Source organism: Sarcophilus harrisii, chromosome 5 (genome assembly GCF_902635505.1).
Source record: "Sarcophilus harrisii chromosome 5, mSarHar1.11, whole genome shotgun sequence".
Taxonomy (NCBI): domain Eukaryota; kingdom Metazoa; phylum Chordata; class Mammalia; order Dasyuromorphia; family Dasyuridae; genus Sarcophilus; species Sarcophilus harrisii.
The window spans coordinates 277,357,140-277,377,485 of NC_045430.1; the positions used below are offsets into that span (position 1 = coordinate 277,357,140).

Genomic DNA, 20,346 nt, shown 5'->3' on the forward strand with positions numbered 1-20,346 from the left:
TCATCAACAAGTACTTCTTATGTTTCAGAAACTTGTTCAAACTACAGGTGCAAGGGATCTCAGTGACAGCATCCAATATCTCAAAGGCTGCCAAAAGGATCCCTAAAGTTTGTGAAACACCTAGAGTGAAAAGTGATGGAGAGCACTAATATATTTCCTTCAACCAAACAATTAACCCCCTCTTCCCCTCTAGCCCAAGTGACCTTGACCTTATGGGCACTATTCAAAGGTTAGCATGTTTTTAAGTGGAAAAAGTCACCTTGTTAGTGTCTCTTGAGATGGAACTGAAATGTCCTGTGTGGAAATACACCCTATTTTCTTTCATTGGCTTGGTAATCAATTATGCTGAATGCTGTGCTTTCCCTCCCTCTCTGAATGTTATTTTAAAATCACAGAAGTAGCCTCCAAAAAGTAATCACAAGGAAAAGCCATTTTAATTGCCATTTTTTATATGATGCTGGATGGAGAAGGAAATCTCAGGGAATAAAATATTCCTCAATTATATCTGAAACTATTTAGGGAAGCTAAACTCCCTAAAGAAGACTAATGGTGATTCCATTATAAATCTAATTTTATAGGGTTAAGACTTGGCCATTTTAATTAGCTTCATGCAGAAACTTGGCAGAGTCCAAGTGTAGGAGTTGATTTTATTCTACAAAATAACTACCATTAACTAAGCATCCCTAGCTCTGAGGAGGTCAATGGAAGGTGCTCCTGGGACTGCTAAGTAAAGGTTAACATCAAAATTCAAAAAGTAGACCTTGACAAAGTTACGACTATCAATGAGCCCAACTTAATTGTTTTTAAACCACAATTGAAATGTTGATAAAGGAAGGAGCCAAGAGAGCCTTAGGGTCCTGATATTAGGATTGAAGACAGGAAAGCAGGGTGAATGAAAGGGGAGTCTTTCCTATTCACTTAACTGAACCTCAGTTTCTTCCTCTGTAAAACAGGATATGATTAATATGTGCCTTCCCTGGTTTATGGGATTAAGGGAGGTTGGAGTGAGTCCTTTGGAGAAGGTGCCCATTGGAGTCCTTTGGAGAAAGAGAGCAGATAGTAATGTATGCCCTGGTCCATGAGAATAAAGCTCATTTGATGCTACTGTGTCAATTAGAGTCACAGGGCTTAGAGGGACAGATTAGAGAGCTTGGTTCTAATTGGGGGTCTGCCTTTGGAAGTCATTTATCCACCCATTCCTCTTGCAGGTGAGCAAACTGAAGCCCAGAGAGTTCAAAGTCACTTGCCAGAGGAAGGACTGAAACCCCTGCCTTCGGGCCAGTGCTGTTCCCTTCTTCCTCCCTTCAAGGCTTGGCAGTCGTGTGTTTCTTAGGGTAGTTAGAATGTTTAAGTGACAGTTCTCAGTTAAAAGTCAGAGCAGGGAAGTGGAAAGAATTCCCACTTAGGCTTTAAGGCATTTCCCTCACTGAGCCTCAGTTTCCTCAGCTGTAAAATGAAAAGCCTGGGCTGCTCAGATCCCCTCCACGTATGGATCTAGGACCAAGGACACCTGCCTCCCGGCCGTGGAGGCCGAGCCCTTAGCCCCGGGGTCGGTGAGTGAGGACTCGGGCCAGGAAGCTAGTGGATCCTTCTCAAGGAGCCACCGGACCAGCGGCTGCCTTCGTTTTAGTCGCTTTGTCTCCTGAGCAAACAAAGCTGGATTCCGGGCTCTCGGATTCGGGGCTTTCTCTTTGTGCTCTTCCTAATCCCCGGCCCCGAGACAAGGAACCGCGCTACACCTGGCCCAGCTGGAGGCACCTGTTTCGGGGACCTGCGGGGCTGGGGAGGGGGGACGACGCCGTCAGCCACGCAAGCCAGGGGCCAGCTCTGCAGCAGCCACTCGCAAGCCTGTCCCGAGTGAGTCGTGGTGCCTCAGGCTCGCCCCCGAGCGAGCCGGCCCCTCCTGCTCTTTACCTGGCGACAGTGCCAGCTGACTGGCAGGGAACGTGCCCCCCGTGCCCAGGCGCTGCCGCTCTGCCCACCAGGGCGGGCCACTTACCGCTGCTGTGTCCCAGTCCGAAAGCCACGGAGATAAGGCAGGCGGCTCCCAGCACGGGCCCCGGAGCTGGGCGGCCCTTCTGCAGGCACATCATGCCGGCGGCGGTCCAGAGCGCCAGGGCCGAGCCCCACATCGCTAGCAGCGCCCGGCGGGCGGCCCCTCCCGGCCGCTGCCTTCAAGCTTCGGGGCTCGTCTCCCGCCTCGGGCCGGGACAACCCGGCGGGGAAGTCCTTCGGGGCCAAGTTTCAGTCCCGCGTTGCTTCCCGGCTGCGGCAGGGGTCGGTGCCTCGCGGCGCCCTCTTGGCAGGGAGCGGGAGCGGGGCCAGGGCCCGAGCGGGGCACAGCATGTCAGGGCGACCGCAGGAATCCGGGCGCTTCGCACAATGGGCTCGGGAGCTTGGCCGGAGCGCGAAGGCGAGGCGGAGGCGGGGGCCGGCGGGGGCGGAGAGGGGCGGCGGGCTCAGCCCGGCCGGGGCCCCGCGGCGGCGGCGGCGGCGGCGGCGGCGGAGGAGGGCAGCGGCGGGCGGTCCCGCTTCATTCAGAGCGAGCCCCGGAGCCAGCGCGCGGGGGCCGGCTCGGCTGCCCGCGCCCCAGCCCCCGCCCGGCCGGCCCGGGACAAAGGGCTTTTGTTCCAAGCCTCTGCCCGCGGCCGCCCCCGACGGAGCTGCAGCCGCATAAATCAGCTCCGCCGGGAGTTGGCCCCAAACAAAGCGCCCAGGGGGAGAGGCGGGGGCCGAGGGGAGAGGCGCCTGGCAGATGGGGGGGGGGGGGGGGGGCGGGGGCGAGATCTCAGCCAAGCGCAGGGAACGGACCGTCCCGGGCTGGGAAAGGGAGAGGCTGCGAGCCACAGGTGGGCAATCCCGCCAAACTCGCGCTCCTGCTGCGAGGGGCTTCTCGGTCCCTAGCTCCCCTCGGTCTCGGGGACCCCGGTGCAGGCAAGGAACGGATCGCCCCAAAGAGGAGCCCGGGTTCGGGCGGCTGCTGCTCAGGGCAGGCACGGAACCGGTGGCGCTCCCCGGCTAGCAGAAGCGGCGCGCGGGACCGGCTCCTGTCCAGGCGCCCGAGCGGCACCGACGGCGACTGTCCAGGCGGGCGGGCAGCGGAGGCTGCTTTGGAGACTAGGTGAAGGGGGCGGGCGCGGGGGGTGTGGTGGGGCTAGAGGGGCCCCGGGTACGTCCCGAGGGGAGAGGTAAGAGGAGGCTGGGCTCCCCCCCTCCTCCCCCTCTTCTGCCTCCTCCTTCCTTCGGGCCGAGAGCGAGAGAGAACGGAGAGGCGCTCGCCGCTGTCCAGGCGCACTAGCCCCCGCGCGGGGGGCCTAGAGCGCAGCTGGGGAGGGGGCAGCTCCCAGCAGCGGGGGGGCCTGGGGGCGGGGGCTGCTGCGCAGGAGGGGCTCGTGGCTGGGCCTAGAGAGTCCCGTCGGGGCCCCCGGGCGGCCTGGGACCGGTCAACTCCGGCGGCTTGGCAGTTGCTAAGAGACGGGCGCGGGTTCCACCGCGACCCGGGAGATCTGGGCTGGAGCAGCCGCGGCCGCGGGCGCGTGGGCGGGACATTGGTGAAGCATGAAGTCACCGGCCCACACTCTTTCTTTGTTTTGCTCAGCCCTGTGTGAGCGTGTGTGTGTGTGTGTGTGTGTGTGTGTGTGTGTGTAAGAGTTTTCTCTCCCTTCCTCCCCCCGCCCCCTTTCCCCAGGGTCTCACAGGGGCTGGACTGTGTCCACACAGCCACGGCAGCATCACGCCCCCCCTCCGATCCCCGCCGGCTTCCCGGTGCCTCCCGCCTGAGGGGCTGCAGTCCGCGGAGCCTGCCAGCCCGCCTCCCCGCCTCGCCCGCCGCCCGCTGCGCCCGATCTACTCACTGACCAGGAGCCGCTGCCCCCGTCAGGGGGGATCCCGATCGCTGTCAACGTTCTCCCGCCTCCTGGAGTCACACCAAGCGCCCCTGCCCCCAACTCTGCGGGTCCCAGGCGGGAGGCCGGCACTGGCCTCGGCCCGGCTCTTCCCCGGCCGCCAGCCCCTCCCCCTGCCGGCCTCAGGCCCTCCACTCCGGGCCAGCCAGTGCTCGCGCTCCTCGCCCCTCTTTAAAGTGGTGGCTCAGCCTTCGCCCCGCTTCAGTGTAGCCCGAGATCACAGGGACCGAGGGAACAGAGGTTAGAGACCCTGCCTTGACCGTCAGGGGAGGGGAAAGAGACCTCAGAGAGACAGAGGGACACCTACGGAGAGACAAGCACGGACCCAGAGGGAGACTGAGATCGAGAGAGAAGCTCCTGACCTTTTCAGTAGTCCGGGAGAGAAATGAGGAAGTTCTGTGAATGCAGCCTGTCCCCAAGCCCTTTCGCTAGCACCCTCCAACTATGGCCACGTTGGGAGCCCCCCTTCCCCACCCTCATCCCCTACCAGTGAAAAAAGGGTATCAGTCATATAGCCTTGTTCTTGTAGCAGGTCCCCCTGCCTCTTAATTGACAATCTCCATCAAAAGCTTTTAGGGGACCCCTTGGAGCAGATCAAGGAGAAAAGCTATTAGTTTCCCTAACTGAGCAATCTGGTGAAGTGGAAAAGGAGGAGAGTTGGAAGCTTGGGATGGCAACCTTGCATTTTCTTCCTTCCTTCCTTCCTTCCTTCCTTCCTTCCTTCCTTCAATATCAATGCCGATATGACAATTCAGAAGAAACACAAAGTCTTCTCCATCCCCCTCAAGAATCTTGGATCTAATTGCTTTGGGAGCTCCCTTCAATAATAAGGACCCCAACTGATGAATGGTTTCTCACCCTCTTCACTCTTCTCCATGTTCTCCCCTGGGTGGCCCTCTCAAGTCCTGCCAGTCTCCTTCCTAAAGTCTTCTTGAAAATCAGAGTTCAAAGTAAATAGAGGGTGAAGGGACCTAACAGGTAAGTGCATCTAATAGGTCCCTGGGAAGTAACACTTGAGCTTGAGTCTTGAAGCTACTTTCAGTAGGGTCATAGAAACTGGAACATTAAGAGACTCTAGAGAGCATCTAATTAAACCCCTTTGTTATTTTTTTTCAGATGGTAAAACTTCAGGCTAAAGAGATCCCATGCCTCATCCAGGGACCCACAAGTCCTAAGCAAGGACTGGCATCTAACCCCCAGGGCTGCTGAGACTTTAGGTTCACTGACTTTTCCATTCAAATATGGTGCTCATTTAAGGCTTCTGTTTCCTCTGGAAACTGGATAAATTTCTGGAAAATGAAGGGGTGCAGCTCTGTGATCACCGAGGACCCCTTGGAGCTCTCTAAAGCCCCTGGCTTTATGACCAGCAGTTTCCATACTGGTATTTGGAGGTAATTGCTAAGTAGGCGGCTCCGTTTTCTCTTGCCTAATTGCTAACTGAGGGAGTGGAAAGTACCAAAGTAAGTGGCCTCCTGCCCAGAAAACTCCCCCAGTTCAGGTGTTGTGCTTTGTGCCCACAGAGTAGGTGAGAAAACAGAAGCCAGAAGATGTTTGGCAACAGGTCCCTCATGAGCTGTCACAAAGGGGTTACAGTGAAACAGGTGTGTAGCTTTTCTTCCAAATCAACCCTTCTTCTTGACTTCCTTTTTTTTTCTGTAGAAGGCACCCCCATTCTTCCCAGGCTCACAGCCTAAGAGTCAGACGTCTGCTCTTTATTCTCATCTACACCCCATACTCAATCAGTCATCAGGTCCTGTCCATTCTGCTTCCAAAATTCTTTGTAGATTTTCTCTACCTACTCATCTATCCCATGTTCTTTACTCACTGGGCCCCTGCCTTAATTCAGTCTCTCATCAGTTACAATAACCTCCTAATAGGTATCCTTGCCTCTAGTTTTTCTCCTCTCCAACCAATATATCCCCTTACATCTGTCCAAGTGATCAATTGCCATTTATTGTCAACTTTCTACCAGCTACCATGCTAATTGCTTAGGATACAAAGAGAAAAAATGGAGTTCTTGATCACCAGGAACTTCAATTTTATCAAATGCTCTTAAGTCTAGTTTTATATATGATTTATATTTGTTTGCTTAATTGTGTGATCTTGTTTTATTTTTTTCCCCTATAGCAGAGTACAAATTGCTTGAGGCCAAAAGCTATTTACCATTTCTCCCCTGATTTTTTAATGACTAATAACGTGCCTGTCACACAGTAGGTATTTTAAAATGCTCGCTGGATTGAGTTGAAATAAACAAAACTTTGGGTAGCTTTCAAATTTTGATGCTGTTCCAAGCTCGCCCTAATTTTATACCTCACCCAAGGACACAGATGCTTTGTCCCGGCTCTTGGGCAGACTTAATAACCATCCAAAAGAGGAAAGCCTTCGTCCTGCTCTTACAAGGCAGCATGCACACTTTCCAGAGATCGCTTTGCAGACCTTAGGAATGCAGCCACCCTTGAGATTCTGCAGTGCTACAATTAGGAAAAAGCATTGGAATTCATAATTCCCAGGAGGACCATGGGTCTCTAAACAGGCTCAGCAATCAAGACAAACACAAGATTGGAGCGGGTCAGTTCAGTGCAACAGAGCAGACTTAGGGGGCGTCAGTTTTCAGATTGGATTATATAAATCAAAAGTGGCACATTAGTCACAATATAAATTCAAATGAGTAAATTCAAATTCAAAAATCATCACTAGGGAAATGTTAACGATGAAAACCGGCTTTTAGTGAAATCGATAAGGTCAAAGCCATTTTCTCTTATAAAGCATTTTATTTATACCCTTTTTTTTTAACCCAAGTGTGATTTCCCAATAACTTTCCCTCTTCATCAAATACACATTCCTTGTAAGAAATAAATAAACGAACAAAATGACCAGGCTCCCAAAAGGCTTGCCTTACTCCATCCACACCTATGGGCCACCATCTATATTTTGCCATCAGTCCTCTGAAATCACAACTTAATTTTCTGTAACCTTGTTTCTTTGTGATGTCTCTCTTTGTTCTTCCAGAGTAACTGAGTATTGTAGGGGAATAAAAGGAGGTTTATGGATCCATTTCACGTCATTCTTCAATATTAGAAGAATATTGATCCACTGTATCCTGAAATGAAGCAATGTGTTCTTCTCCATTCATATCCACAACATCCACACAAACTAAATTCTTTTCTCATCTACGCTACTCAGAACATTTCCAGGGTCATTCCTTCCTGTGACATCTATTTTCTCAGTCCCTCAAAAGGGTCCCTCAAATATTGCTAGAGCTCATTTTGCCTGTAACTTTTCTCCTTAATCCATTATCTGGACTAATCTATATGCTTGTCCCAATTGCTTTCTCCTTCCTCACATATCCTTGAGGGCAGAGACTGCTATTGTTTTATTTTCTGGGGGATGGATCTCTGAAAGTAGATTAAAAGTCATGGTAGATTGGGTCATGCCCAATGGCAGGGAGAGTTATGTGCCTATCAATGATTGTACAAAGGCAGGATGTGAGCCCCTCTGTCGACTGGGGCATGTTACATGTCGCCTTGTCCATAGTAAATATCTAATATGTGTTTGCATTAAAGATTTCTCAATTCTAAAGACTAAAACAAGGAACTTCCGTGACTAATCTCCTTAGAACACTAAGATTACAAAAGGAAAAATCCTTCCTGGATGTTGATCATCTTCCAATATTACATGCCATCAAAGTCTCAGTAATGTTTGGATTTCTTAATTTAGGGCAGTTGAGATGCAAGTGAATTCCTCAGAAAACTCTTTGAACTTCTGAAGGATTTCCCTGATCACAACATAGTAAGTCAACCATGTAAAACAGAGCTTCAGCTGCCCCATTATCAGAATTATTTTTTTCTTCCACAACATTCTTCATAATGTGATAAAAGTGTGAAAATACTCATTTTCAGAAAAAGAACTGAGAAAAAAAGGTGGGAGGAAGGAAACCTCAGTCTTACTGAGTACAACTTTTGTTTTGAAAAAAAAACAAAACAAAACAACAACTGGGTATTGTTAAGAGTATTTTGGACTTGTGTCCAAATGTACTTTTTGTATTTACTAGCTTTTGGAGTACAGGCAGGTCACTTCAACCCTCTCTCAATCTCAGAGGTGTTCATCTGTAAGATGAAAATGGTGAAACCTGTAGATCACCCTGATCTACACCCCTGAATAAGAGAACTGATACAAGGATAGAAATATCAGTTATTTTTATGTAGAACTTGCTTTGTTTGTTCTAGCTCATTTTCTGTACTATTGCTCCCAATAGCCCTAACTAGCCTCTTTAACTTTTCAGTTCAATCATTTTCATAGATCTCTGCAAACCTTTTCTACTGTTTATCAAACACTAGGATTACAAAGATAAACACAATATTGTCCTTGTAGTCAGCTGTTCACTTTTATGATGTCAGTCAAAAATCAATAAGCACTTATTAAGCAAGAGAGAGAGAGAGAGACAGAGAGAGAAAGAGACAGAGAGGCAGAAAGACACAGAGACAGAGACATAATGGGAGAGAATGAGAGAGACAAAGGCACCGAGACAAAGAGAAAGGAAGAGAGAACATATGGTCATATAAATATATTCAAAGAAAAGACAGATTTTGGGATAATCAGAAAAAAGCCTCATGTAGAAGATGAAAATTTGAGATGATCTTGGAAGGAAGTGAGGGAAATCAAGGAGTCTGGAGTGGGAGGAAGCATTCAATACAGACAGTCCATCAAAGTTGGTGATGGATTGTGAAAATGCTTTGACTAAGGTATTATTGATTGCCTGTGCCAACTTCCTTTGTGCATTTCTTTTTGCGTTCCTCATCCATGAGCTGTTGACCTACACATTGATGAGGGTTTTTTTTCTTTAATAAGAAAAAAAATATTCCAGTCACAGTGATATGTCTTTAAAAAAATGATGACCATGGGAAATTCATAAATGTTGAAAAAGGCTGACTTGTTAGCACAAACCTAATTTTAAAATCTCTTTAATGCTACTGAGCCCTTAGCTTTCCTTTACCAGTAATTTAGGAAGTTTTCCCACTTGCAGAAACCTAGAGGTTTATAAAGAATGTTAAGATCATAAGCCCTTTATATAGGTTATAGAGATTCATGTTCCTTAAATAATAAAAAAAGTCCAATGTCTTTTTAGACAAGTAATCTTTCAAAGTTTATATATGACAATATAAAGTATTTACACAACCACATATGACACATATGATACTTGATACATTCATTTATTTAATAAATTTATTTAGCTAAAGTACATCTGTAATTCCACAAACAGAGCTTGGTGCAGGGGGAAAAAGTTCACCTTTTTAATTAATTTAAAATGTCAACTTCTCACCTCGTAGCTCTTTCTACTTGGAAAAGTCACAACTTCTCTGAGTTTTATTATCTTCACTTTTACCTTCATTTTCATCGATTAAATGAGGGGATAGCACTGAGTAGCTTATAAAGTCCCATCCAGCTTTCCATCTATGATTGTATGAAGTGCCAACTGGGTCCTAGAAGTTGAAAAAGAAAGGAAGAAATGCAATAGTCCCTGTGCCCCCTCCCCAGCTTACAATTCACTGGAGACATTCCAATCTCTTTGCATATATGATCTGTTATATATTGTTATATATATACATACATATATACATATTATCTGCTCTATATTGCTATATAAATTATATTGTTATATATAATATATATTAAGTAGAACAAATGAAGGAGAAATTTTAGAGAAAAGGTTTCTCCAAAGATTCTGTTCATCTGTTAAAGCCTGCGCAATGGGAAAAGAGTCAATTTTAAATGAGGTTTCATTGCTTAGAATGCTTTGTTATATAGAGTTGGATCATAGCTAAACATCTACCCACCCATGACTATATTCTCCTGCTCAGGAAATCCTGAGAAAGTGAAACATCCTTTTGTTTTATCCTTCATGTCCATATGTGTGGTCCAAGTTTATGTTCTGTGTGCCAGGCTGGATCATGGAGGGATATTCGGGTGCAGATACATAGTTCAAGATGGGCAGTGTTCCAAAAAAGGAGATAATTCGGAGGCAAAATATGGCTGTGGGAAAAAGCCCAGGGTTCAGGAGCAGTGAGGACACTGTATGACTAGAGAAGAAGGGATATACTGGCAAATAGTCAGAGATATAAGAGGACATCCATCAGTATCACCCTTTGAGATCCAAGATGACAGTATTGGACTTGACAAGATTAGAGTTGGACTTTTAGCTTCTATTAGGGCAGAAAGATGACAAATGAAGTGTCTCATTTTAGCAGAAAAATGGGCAGGACTTGGTGTCCCATTGGAGATAAGCAATGAAGGAGCCATAATCAAAAATAACTGTGTAGGTTTTGCCTGAAGATGAATACTATGATTTTTCAGAAATCAGAGGGGAAATCAGTATAGATTTATATTTAGGGGAAAATGGTAGCATCATAAAGAAAGCATCCTTGGACTCTTCTTCCAAATTTCTTTTAAGAGGATCTTATATATTCAACAGTCTGGCAGAGACTAAGTATCTAATTGAAAGCAGACTTGAGGAGAGCCCAGTCTTAGCTAGATGTATGGTCAGCACAAAGTGGCTGCTTTTCCTCCCTCCCTCCCTTTCTTTCTCCCTCCCTCCCTCTTTTTTTCCCTCCCTCCCTTCCTTCTCTTCCTCCCTCCCTCCCTCCCTCCTTCCCTCCCTCCCTCCCTCCCTCCCTCCCTTCCTCCTTCCTTCCTTCCTTCCTTCCTTCCTTCCTTCCTTCCTTCCTCCCTTCCTTCCTTCCTTCCTTCCTTCCTTCCTTTCTTCCTTCCCTCCTTCCTTCCTTCCTTCTTTTCCATCCTTCTCTCTCTCTCTCTCTCTCTCTCTCTCTCTCTCTCTCTCTCTCTCCCTCCCTCCCTCCCTTCCTTTCTTTGTCTGTTTCTTTTTAAGAAGTTGAGTTTAGAATAAATTGCTACCATTAATAAGATCACAGAATCATATCTTTGAGTTGGAAGAGACCTCAGGTCAACCCCTATGAATTAATTTCTTTATATGAGTCCCAGAAAAATGAACTATATTTTTAATGTAAAATATTTTAATTATATTTTATTTTTTTTCAAAAACATGCAAAGATAATTTTCAACACAAGGTAATATCTTATCCAAAATTCCAGCAATGATGGGAAGAGTTGAAATCCTCCAGCCTCTGTTTCTGAATCTGAGATGATACTGGTATCTAAGCTCTACATCAAAAGAAGTTAAACAATCTAAGAGGAAAATGGGGAGGGAGTCAATTCCAGGCACATGGAGAGGTTGTGAAAAGATACAGACAAAAAGATATTTTTAATTCAAAATCAAAATTGTTAGCGATATATTTTAAATTACCAGGTTCATTCAATTAGCAAGAAATCTATCTTTTTCCACTCAGCCTATGGAAGAAATGCTCATTTTATGTAATTATTTGATGCTAAATTAAATCCATAAAGCCCAGAGATATAGAACTTTTAAAAATGGAAAATTCCCATTCTTGGTCAAGATACAAACTATGAATGACTTTCTTGTATATCCCAACTTTGTTCTTCAACTACACATAGAATCATTAAATTCCATTTTTATGTGGGAAGAGAAATTATGATTAATATGAATAATTAAAAACATTTAAATTATATTTGGTTCAGGGATATAATCAATCAGTGTGGTTTTATTAAGTACTCATCATTTTCCAGACATTTTGTTGATAATGGAGATTCAAAGGGGAAAAAAAAAAAAGACAGTCCTTGTCCTTAAGGAGTTTACATTGTAATGGGCATGTAGAGTTTTAGGCTTGAAGTCAGAAAGTCAATGCCAGTTCATACACCTATTACATGTGTGACCTTGAACAAGCCACTTAACTTCTGCTTACCTCAATCTCTTCATCTGTAAATTGGGAATAATAATAGCAACCATCTCATAAAATTGTTATAAGGACTAAATACTTAAAACACTCTATAAATATATTATTATTGTTATTATTATCCTATGAATACATACATATGTATTTCATTCCAATTATGCCTATTTCTGGATCCTTCCTGACTTGTTCCTAATTTTTTTAAGTTGAAGATCTAGAAACATAAATGTCACTTCAGAAGATGGATTCAAGAAAAGCCTTTGGACCTGACCTATTAACCACAAAAGAAACTCTTACTGGAGGCAGCCCAAGTTTAAAATCATTTGAAGATTGGTTCACAAAATCTCTCAGAGGGCAAGATAAATACTTGCTAAACTGAATCAAATTCCAAAAGATTAGAAAAGGTCACAATGTGGGGAGAGGGCTAGGGAGTTTACAAAAAATTTAGACCCAGAAAACCATCCATTGACATATATGCTTTTCTTAGAACAAATCCACTTATTCATATATAATCAGGGAATGATGAATCAACCATCCCAAATTGCTTCTTAAAACAAAATCCATCTTTTAATTACAATATTCTCCTGGCGTTGTTGTATTTTTGTGCATCATGGGCTCTTGAAGTTTCTTTAGGACTGAATGGTTTGAATGGGTATTGGGGTGTGTGTCGGGGGGAGAGGTGATAGTTGTTGGAGCAGGCTACAACACATTACCATGGAGTAATGGAATTGTGGCAAGGCAACTAAAAAGCCAATAGGTTTTTGAGTGGGTATAAGATATAACCAATGGAGCCCTTATGTGTTTTGTTATTGCCCTTTTGATGTCAAGAAAAATGCAAGTGAGAGATAATTTTAGGTAGATCTCCTTTGGTGAATTTTTGGTAAGAACAAGGAATTGAAAAAAAATGCAGGAAGACAGGAATATATGGCTTGTCATCTGTATTGTTGATGGAAATGTCCACAGGAGGCAGCAGGATTCTATGAGAACAGTGACTTTGTGGTTAAAGGGCCTACCTTAAAAAAAACTAACTCTGCCAATGATTGTAATTACGTCTTCACCTCAGTTTCCTTAACTGAAAAATATTTAGGTTGAATTAGATAATCTCTGAAGGCAACTCTAACTCTAAAATCTCTGATTCCATGAAATCCCATATCTCTTAGAGCATTTGATTATGGCTTCAATCAAGCTAATTAGCTTTAATTCTTTTTCAGGCAATACGGACATCACATGTGTTGGGCATATGATACCATTTGTTATGTATTACCTGATGTCATCTTTTATGGGTAAATATTAAATTAAAAAAAACTTAGAAAAGGAACCTTAAAAACAATGAAAACCAAACCAGATGAGTTGATTAAGTCAACAAAAGTTTGAATGCTGGATTAGCTAAAAGGAAGCCTCAGCGCAGAGGAAGTTTATTTGGTCAGTGTGAAAAAAAAAGAAAGAAAGAAAAACAAAATAAAACAAAACAAAACAGCTGCTCTGATGGTTAGTCATCTGGGGAGACCAAGGCTTGATAAGGCTTCCTGGAGGAGAGGATAGGGTTAGCTCAGGACAGGGAGGAGGAGGAGGAGGTGAGAAGAGAGAGAAACAGCTTCTCATGATTCTGAAGAACTATATCATAAATATCTCAGCAGAAAAAGTGAACAGAATGTCCAGCTCTAGCCCTCCTCAGTATAGGAGCAAGTAATACTTAACACAGAATAACCCTTTTGTCAGCCTCCCCACTCTCCCCTTAATCAACAAAATCTTGTTGAATTCCTGTTGTTACCCTGGGCAGTTTCTCTGACCTCATTATCATCACACTGGAAAACAAAACAGAACAATAATTCTTAACCACCCCTCGGACTTTTGATTTCTTTAGCATCGTAAAGAACCTTTCTGGTTTTATAGGATTTGTGCTTTTGGGCAAATGGCTTTATTTCCCCCATTTCTATATCTCTCTACAAGCCATGGAATTTCTTTCTTTGGTGATAGTTTAAATCATTTCAAATCTTTCCCCCAATCCTATCATTTCTGTTTTAGTTATAGAGAATTGATATTAAACATTATTTAAGTATTGATGCCCCAGGGTACAGTTGAGACTTTGCACACTAATAGAAAACTGTCAGGATTTGTGTTCCAGTCTTGGATTTGCCAGGGAGTTAAGTAGCTGCATGGGAAGCACCTCATCATCATGTAATCTGGTAGCACAGATCAAATCTGGGTTCTAGACCTGTTCAGTATACTTGTAGAATGGAGTGATAGAATTAGAGACAGGAAGCTCTGAATTCAAATCCCACTTAAGCTACTTTCTAGTTTTGTGACCCAGGAAAGATTTTAAATCTTATCTCAATTTTTTCATCTGTAGAATAGGGATAAGAATATCATTTACTTCAAAGAGTTGTTGTAAAGCTCAAATGAGATAATTTATGCATAGTACTTTATAAACTTTTAAGCTGTATCTTCAATGTAAGCTGTTATTATTTATTCACCATATTGTAGGTTTTACAAAGGTCTTTTTCCATATCTAGTTTTTTGTTTTGTTTTGTTTTGCAAAGGATTATTATCTCTTTCATGGCATGAACTTTCATGGTGGTTTATAACTGGTTGCAGGCAAGAGGTTTTCCTGTTCTCATACAATATAATCCAACCAGACTAGTTTTCTTGATTTACTTATGACATCCATCTCCCAGGTCTGCATCTTGGTCCTGCTAGTTCCCTAGACTTGAGATAAAACAAACTTGCGGTATCTTGTATTTGTTTTGCATATTGTTTACTTTAATTAGGTATCTTTAATTAGGTGTAGATTGTCTCTGCCAATAGAATGGAATCTTCTTGAGGGTAAGATCTGTTATGGGCCCGAACTTGAAACAAGATGCTAAGTCAGTAGAATTGATAGAGACAATGGTTGTGCTAGTTCAGTACATGTACTTAGTACTTACCTTAGTTCTATAAGATTCACACCTTTGATAAGAGAGCATATAAACTCGGACAAATTCAGCCTGAATCAGAAAGAGGGAAGACCAGAGACGTGGTGGCAGGCTGTCCTACTTAGCTTCTCCACTGAAACCAAGAACTGGAAAGCCTCCAGAAAAACTAGCCGAGCCCCAAGTAAAGGAGACAAAACGTTGAAGGAGACGATAACTCCAGAAGGCCTTTAAGAAAGCTAGCTGAGCACCAAGTGAAGGAGATAAGACTTGGAAAGAGACAATAAAGGATTTGGACCTTAATCCCTGGCTGCACTTGTGGTGATTACTGAGCGGAAATGAAGGCTACCTCCAGAGAACCCAAGGAAACCCCAACAAGAGAAGATTACTTTTAGAGAAGAATATTATAAACATCCATTTCTCTTGTCAATATATGCATTCTTAGCTAGCTACCTGGACCAGAGTGGACACTTGATAAAAGCTATTTGATAGATTGACTGACCAAAAGTTCCATGACCTGAAAAGGAATGGGTGGGTGACAGTTTTTTGATTGATCGGTGCTTTCCAAATATGTGCTGAGACAATTTGTTTCCAATTTTCCCTCAAGGGAAAAGAAGAAAATGGCATGAATACAGTTTCACATATTTTAAAAATAGCATGTACAATAAAAGTACAACTTAGTGGTGAGTATAATTAATCTTTCTTTCTTTCTTTCTTTCTTTCTTTCTTTCTTTCTTTCTTTCTTTCTTTCTTTCTTACCAAAGAAGTACCTTTAATACAAAACCATTCTAACATGTAAAAGACCAGAAATAGAGTTTTGTCATTGTGCAATTTAAAACAAAATTAAAAAAAATCTGATTTTTAAAGGGAAAAAAAACTGTAACACTAGAATATTGTCCTAAAACATAGACAAAGACATACTTTAATGTACATGTAGCTAAAGTGTTTAATGTAATAACAGTATATGTCATGTCTACCTGTATTTTCTACCTAAGAAAATGAAAAATGTTTTTATGAGTGAGCTCTTTCAACTGAGAAACAACAGGGGACAAACACTAAACTGAGCAAATGATAATGTTTTAGCTGAGATGAGCCAAGTTTTGAAATAAATTCATCTGAATATCATCTTATTTTTCAACATGCTTTTAGGGGGTCTGTATAGGAAACCAATTGGATTTATTGTTAATTTGTCAAGAAGCATTTATTAAGATTTCCTATATGCCTGGCATTGTGCTAAGGCTGCCTCCCCACCCCCAAATTTTGATTTCTTTAGCATCAGAAATAACCTTTTTATTTGTTTTATAGGATTTGTGCTTTGAGGGAAATGCCTTTATTTTCCCCAAGTTTATCAAGTCATAGAATTTCTATCTTTGATGATATATACAAGTCTATACAAGTCATGGAATTTCTATCTTTGATGATATTCTATCAGAGGTCCTCAAACTTTTTTAAATAGGGGACCAGTTCACTGTCCCTCAGACTATTGGAGGGCCGGACTATAATAAAAACAAAAATTTTGTTTTGTGGGCCTTTAAATAAAGAAACTTCATAGCCCTGGGTGAGGGGGATAATCATTCTCAGCTACTGCATCTGGCCCACGGGCCGTAGTTTGAGGACCCCTGTAAAATGATTTCAAATCTCTTCCCCAATCCTCTCATAAAACTATGTACTTTCAAGAGTTATACAGTGCCAATTTCAGAGGGACATCACCATCTTCAGTGGAGACACTGGAAAAGATATCTTACAGAAATTGGACAGAGTATAGAAGAAGCCAAGAAGGAAAGGGACAGGGAGAGATGAGCCTTGCAAACATAAAGAGTAACTTATACATATCTACACACACATGTATATATGTATGTGTGTGCATGTATATGTGTGTATATATGTAAAGTAAGACTGAAAAGGTAGGAGGAAGGCTGAAAGAGCTTTGAAAGCCAGAGGATTTTATTTTAATAATAGAGGAAACAGGAAGCAACTAGAGTTTACAGAGTAGGGGAATGAAATGATCATCTCTGCATTTTAGTAAGGTCACTCTTGCAGGTGGGTAAAGGAAGGAGTTGGGGAGAGAAAACTGGTTAGAAAGTTATTGTGGTAATCTAGTCATAAAAAGGGGCATAATTTAGAAATGTCATGTGAAGGAAAAAGTACAAAACTTACAACAGGTAGGGTTTAAGACATGAGTATAGGTAAGGCGAAAGATTGATGCTGAGCTTCCTAGTTTGGGAGACTAGGAAGATTTCAATTCAGCCTCATTGGCCCAGTGGATAAAGCTTTGGGTTCAGGAAGAACTGAAATTGAATCTGAACTCAGATACTTACTAGCTGTGTGACTTTGGGCAAATTGGTTAATCTGTCTTATTTGATTATTGCCCTTTGAATGGATTCTTACTTCTAGATCAGCAGTGAATTCTCTTTCTTACCTCCCAAATTCACATAGTTGTAAAATATTGCCTCTTTTACTTTCACAACATATCTGTCTAACTCATTTCCCATCACATGGTCATAACTTTCATTCAGCCAATCATCATCAGTCTCCTAAATTATTGCAATTCTTCTGTCATTCTTACATTACTCTCCTTTTCAATCCATTCTCTAAATGAGCCCAGGACTGATCATTGCCCTCTACTTGAGAAGTCCCAATGGCTCGCTAGAGATTAAAGCATAAAATAGGAGATCTCCTTTATATAGTTCCATTCCGCCTCTTCCGTTTTTTTGAACATTGCATTCAATGACACAATGTCAATATGCCAATATGAGTGGCTGTGTGAGGATGGGAGTTTCCATTATAGCTCAATTTATATATTCATAAGAGGTCTAGACTTCTTAGTTTAATCAATCAATCAATAAGTAAGAAGTATAAACTTGGAGAAACAAATTCTTAGCCAATTTGATAAGCAGAAAGTACTTCATTCACTCAATAAAGAAAAATGATGGCAAGATAATGGTATAAACATGTATGTCTCTATTGAATTTAACATATATTTCTACCATGTTTAACATATATTGGACTACTTGCCATCTGGGGGAGGGAGGGGAATGGGGAGAAAATTGGAACAAGAAATTCTGCAAGGGTTAAAGCTGAAGAATTATCCATGCATATGTTTAAAAAAATAAAAAATAATAATAAAGAAAAAAAGAGAGAGATGATGCTTTGCAGAGATTATCTTTTCTTGTCACCAATGGAAAGGATCAGAATTATTTCAGGTTCTATTGTATAAAATAATGAACAAGTATGGAAGGTTCCAGATTCTAGCTATAAGCCAAGACTGTGGTGGAAGGGCTCCAGCCAAGGCCCTCAAAGAAATTCTGCTCCTTCCCCATAGGTGACTGGAGGCAGTAGTTACCAAAGTAGTAGTAGCCCATGCCAGAAGGAGAGCCTGCAGGTAGATTTAGACGGTTACCTAAGAATGATGGGAGCTTCAGAGAATGAGTACTGTCATGGCAGAAAGAAATTCTGTCTGGGTGCACTACAGAAACCCCAGGTCTCAGAGTTTAGAAGTTGCACTCAAGAGGAATTTTGGGGGATTCTTTAAAGAGAGAGAATAACCAGTACCCAAGAAAATTTGATTGGTTTGAGAAGGACTTTGATGATATTATTCTCATCATTATTATTATATATATATTATCATCATTATTCCATATTACTATGGAAGGATGATATAACAGAAGGAAATCTATAATTAGGAGGGACATTCTGATGGAGTATGAGCTCAATGTTCTTCTGAGGGACAGCAAGGGGTGTGCCTTTCTTACAAAGTGGGTAAGAAATCAGGTGGAAATGGGAACTCTCAGGTTGTACTGGGAAAGGACATAAAGGAGTCCAAGAAAAGTTGAGCCAATTCCTGGTAAAGCATGCCACATAGGTGTCAGAAAGGCAAATTGCAGTGTCTTGAGGGAAACCCCTTAACTGCTGAAGATGAGGCTGGGAGCAGGTAACACATCTGACTCCTTCTAGGGCCACGTTGACTTTATATGTCCAAAACAAAAATGGCAAGCGGGACCAGCCATTGGTCTCACACAGAATTACCATTTCTCTAGAAGGTAATGGGAAGAAGGATGTGAGTCAAAGCTGGGACAAAATTACAACAGTCATGGGCAGAGAGGAGGAAGCTAAAAAGTAGAGATATTTCAAGAAAGGGAACATCAGGAATGACCTAGAAATCCCAGTATCTTTTTGAGGGGGCCTAACTTAGGCAAACTAGCAAGGTAAACTTGGAAAATACTACTCTTTATTCAATTTCTTTGACTTGCTCCAAAGAATCTATGGTATTATTAACAAGAATACAAATGACAAAAATTGATTTTATTTGCTTCTTAATAACAAAAACTCAAAGGTTAGCAAGTATGCAGTTTTTTTTAGCAACCTTGAAAGTGCTCTACAAATATCAGCTATCAACCACTTTTTAAGGACAGTGGAGGATGAAATATTTAAATTAAAAAAAAAATCTCAGTGTTGGAAGGAACCTCTGCTGGGTTAGATCTAATCCAAACCACATGGGAACCTGAACCTTTCTTCAATCTACTGGACAAGTGGTCAACCAGCCTTTTCTTGAAGACCTTCACCAAATGGGAACTCACCACATCCTGAAGCCATCCATCACCCTTTAATTACTAACAAGCTTTGTTTTGTTTTGCCAGGAAGCTGAAATTTGCATCTCGAGAAATTCTGCTCTTTGCTCCTCCTTCAGATCTTTGGGGTGAAGCCGGGCACATCTCTGGCTTCCATGAGAATGCCCTTAGCTCATGATGACAACTTTGATTATACTGTTTATGGGACAATCTGCCTGAAATGGGCAGCGATTATGATCCAGAAAGCATGCACAGTAGGTCTCGTTAGAAGCAAAACAAGAGACCTTTAGGTGGCAACCAAGAGCTGTGGTTATGAATTGCTCATTCTGCTTTTATGAGGATTTTATGGTCTCTGGGTAGAAAGTGTTCTAAAAATGGATCTTGTCAGCCATACACATGCTGTACACAAAAACTGGAAGCAACAAAAATAGGCCCTGAAAGAGGCAACTCACAATCTTAATTTGTACTAAATGATCAATTAGGGTCTTATTTTTAAAATAATGGGGCCCTGATCATGAATATGGATTAATGAAAGCCCTGGGAAAATAATTTCAATTCAAACTGAGTTATGGTATTAATTATCCTGAACACTTAAATAATTATTTTAATCTTCAAAGCAAAGCAAGCCATATTCCAGCTAAGTATTTGGAGGGTGTAATAAAGATGTCAGATGTGTCCAAATAGTCAACGTATCATTGGAAACTTGAGCAAAGACAACGCAAGGCCCCAGAGAAATAGGTTGATTACCTTGCTCATTCTCCAATCTGTCAGCTGCTGACATCCCGGCTGATGTGCATGTATGTTGTCTGGCTGGCTTTTCATCACTCCTTCAAATGAAGATTTATGAATTGCAGCCATCTTGAGTTTTTTGGCTTTGTAGAAAGGAAAATTGGGAAATATTTTTAAATAACTGAAAAAGGGATTTTATTAACACATGCTCATTTCTCTTTACTGGTTAGGTCTTTTCTCCTATGATCCTTTTGCAGTCATAAACGTAATTGAGGAAAGAATTGTGGCAAGCTTCCTTTTCCAAGACTTCTCATAAATTCTTCCTTAAATGTTTTCAAAAATTGATATTTATTCATCTAGCATATATAAATATACATACAATATATAATAAATACATATATAATTATGTATGT

The 20,346-nt window shown here is 42.4% G+C and overlaps 2 protein-coding genes across 4 annotated transcripts in view; one reads left to right on the forward strand and one right to left on the reverse strand.

The window, feature by feature from the left end:
• ITGB8 (integrin subunit beta 8) overlaps positions 1-3,877 on the reverse strand; it is a 106,104-nt gene extending 102,227 nt beyond the window's left edge. For 2 of the 3 annotated variants that reach the window (XM_031940654.1, XM_031940656.1), the window contains exon 1: positions 2,000-2,692. In XM_031940654.1, the coding sequence (XP_031796514.1) occupies positions 2,000-2,132 (133 nt within the window). In that variant the 5' untranslated portion in view covers positions 2,133-2,692. Of the gene's footprint in view, positions 1-1,999; positions 2,693-3,858 lie in introns of those variants that run through there. The other variant, XM_031940655.1, reaches the window with a different exon arrangement.
• On the forward strand, positions 2,383-8,382 carry LOC116419564 (spidroin-2-like). The gene is made up of 6 exons (XM_031940281.1): positions 2,383-2,525; positions 2,636-3,121; positions 3,721-4,145; positions 5,022-5,296; positions 5,426-6,473; positions 6,915-8,382. The coding sequence occupies exons 1-4, from the start codon at positions 2,383-2,385 to the stop codon at positions 5,039-5,041; spliced, it is 1,074 nt and encodes a 357-aa protein (XP_031796141.1). The 3' UTR covers positions 5,042-5,296; positions 5,426-6,473; positions 6,915-8,382.
• The last annotated feature ends 11,964 nt before the right edge of the window (positions 8,383-20,346 follow it).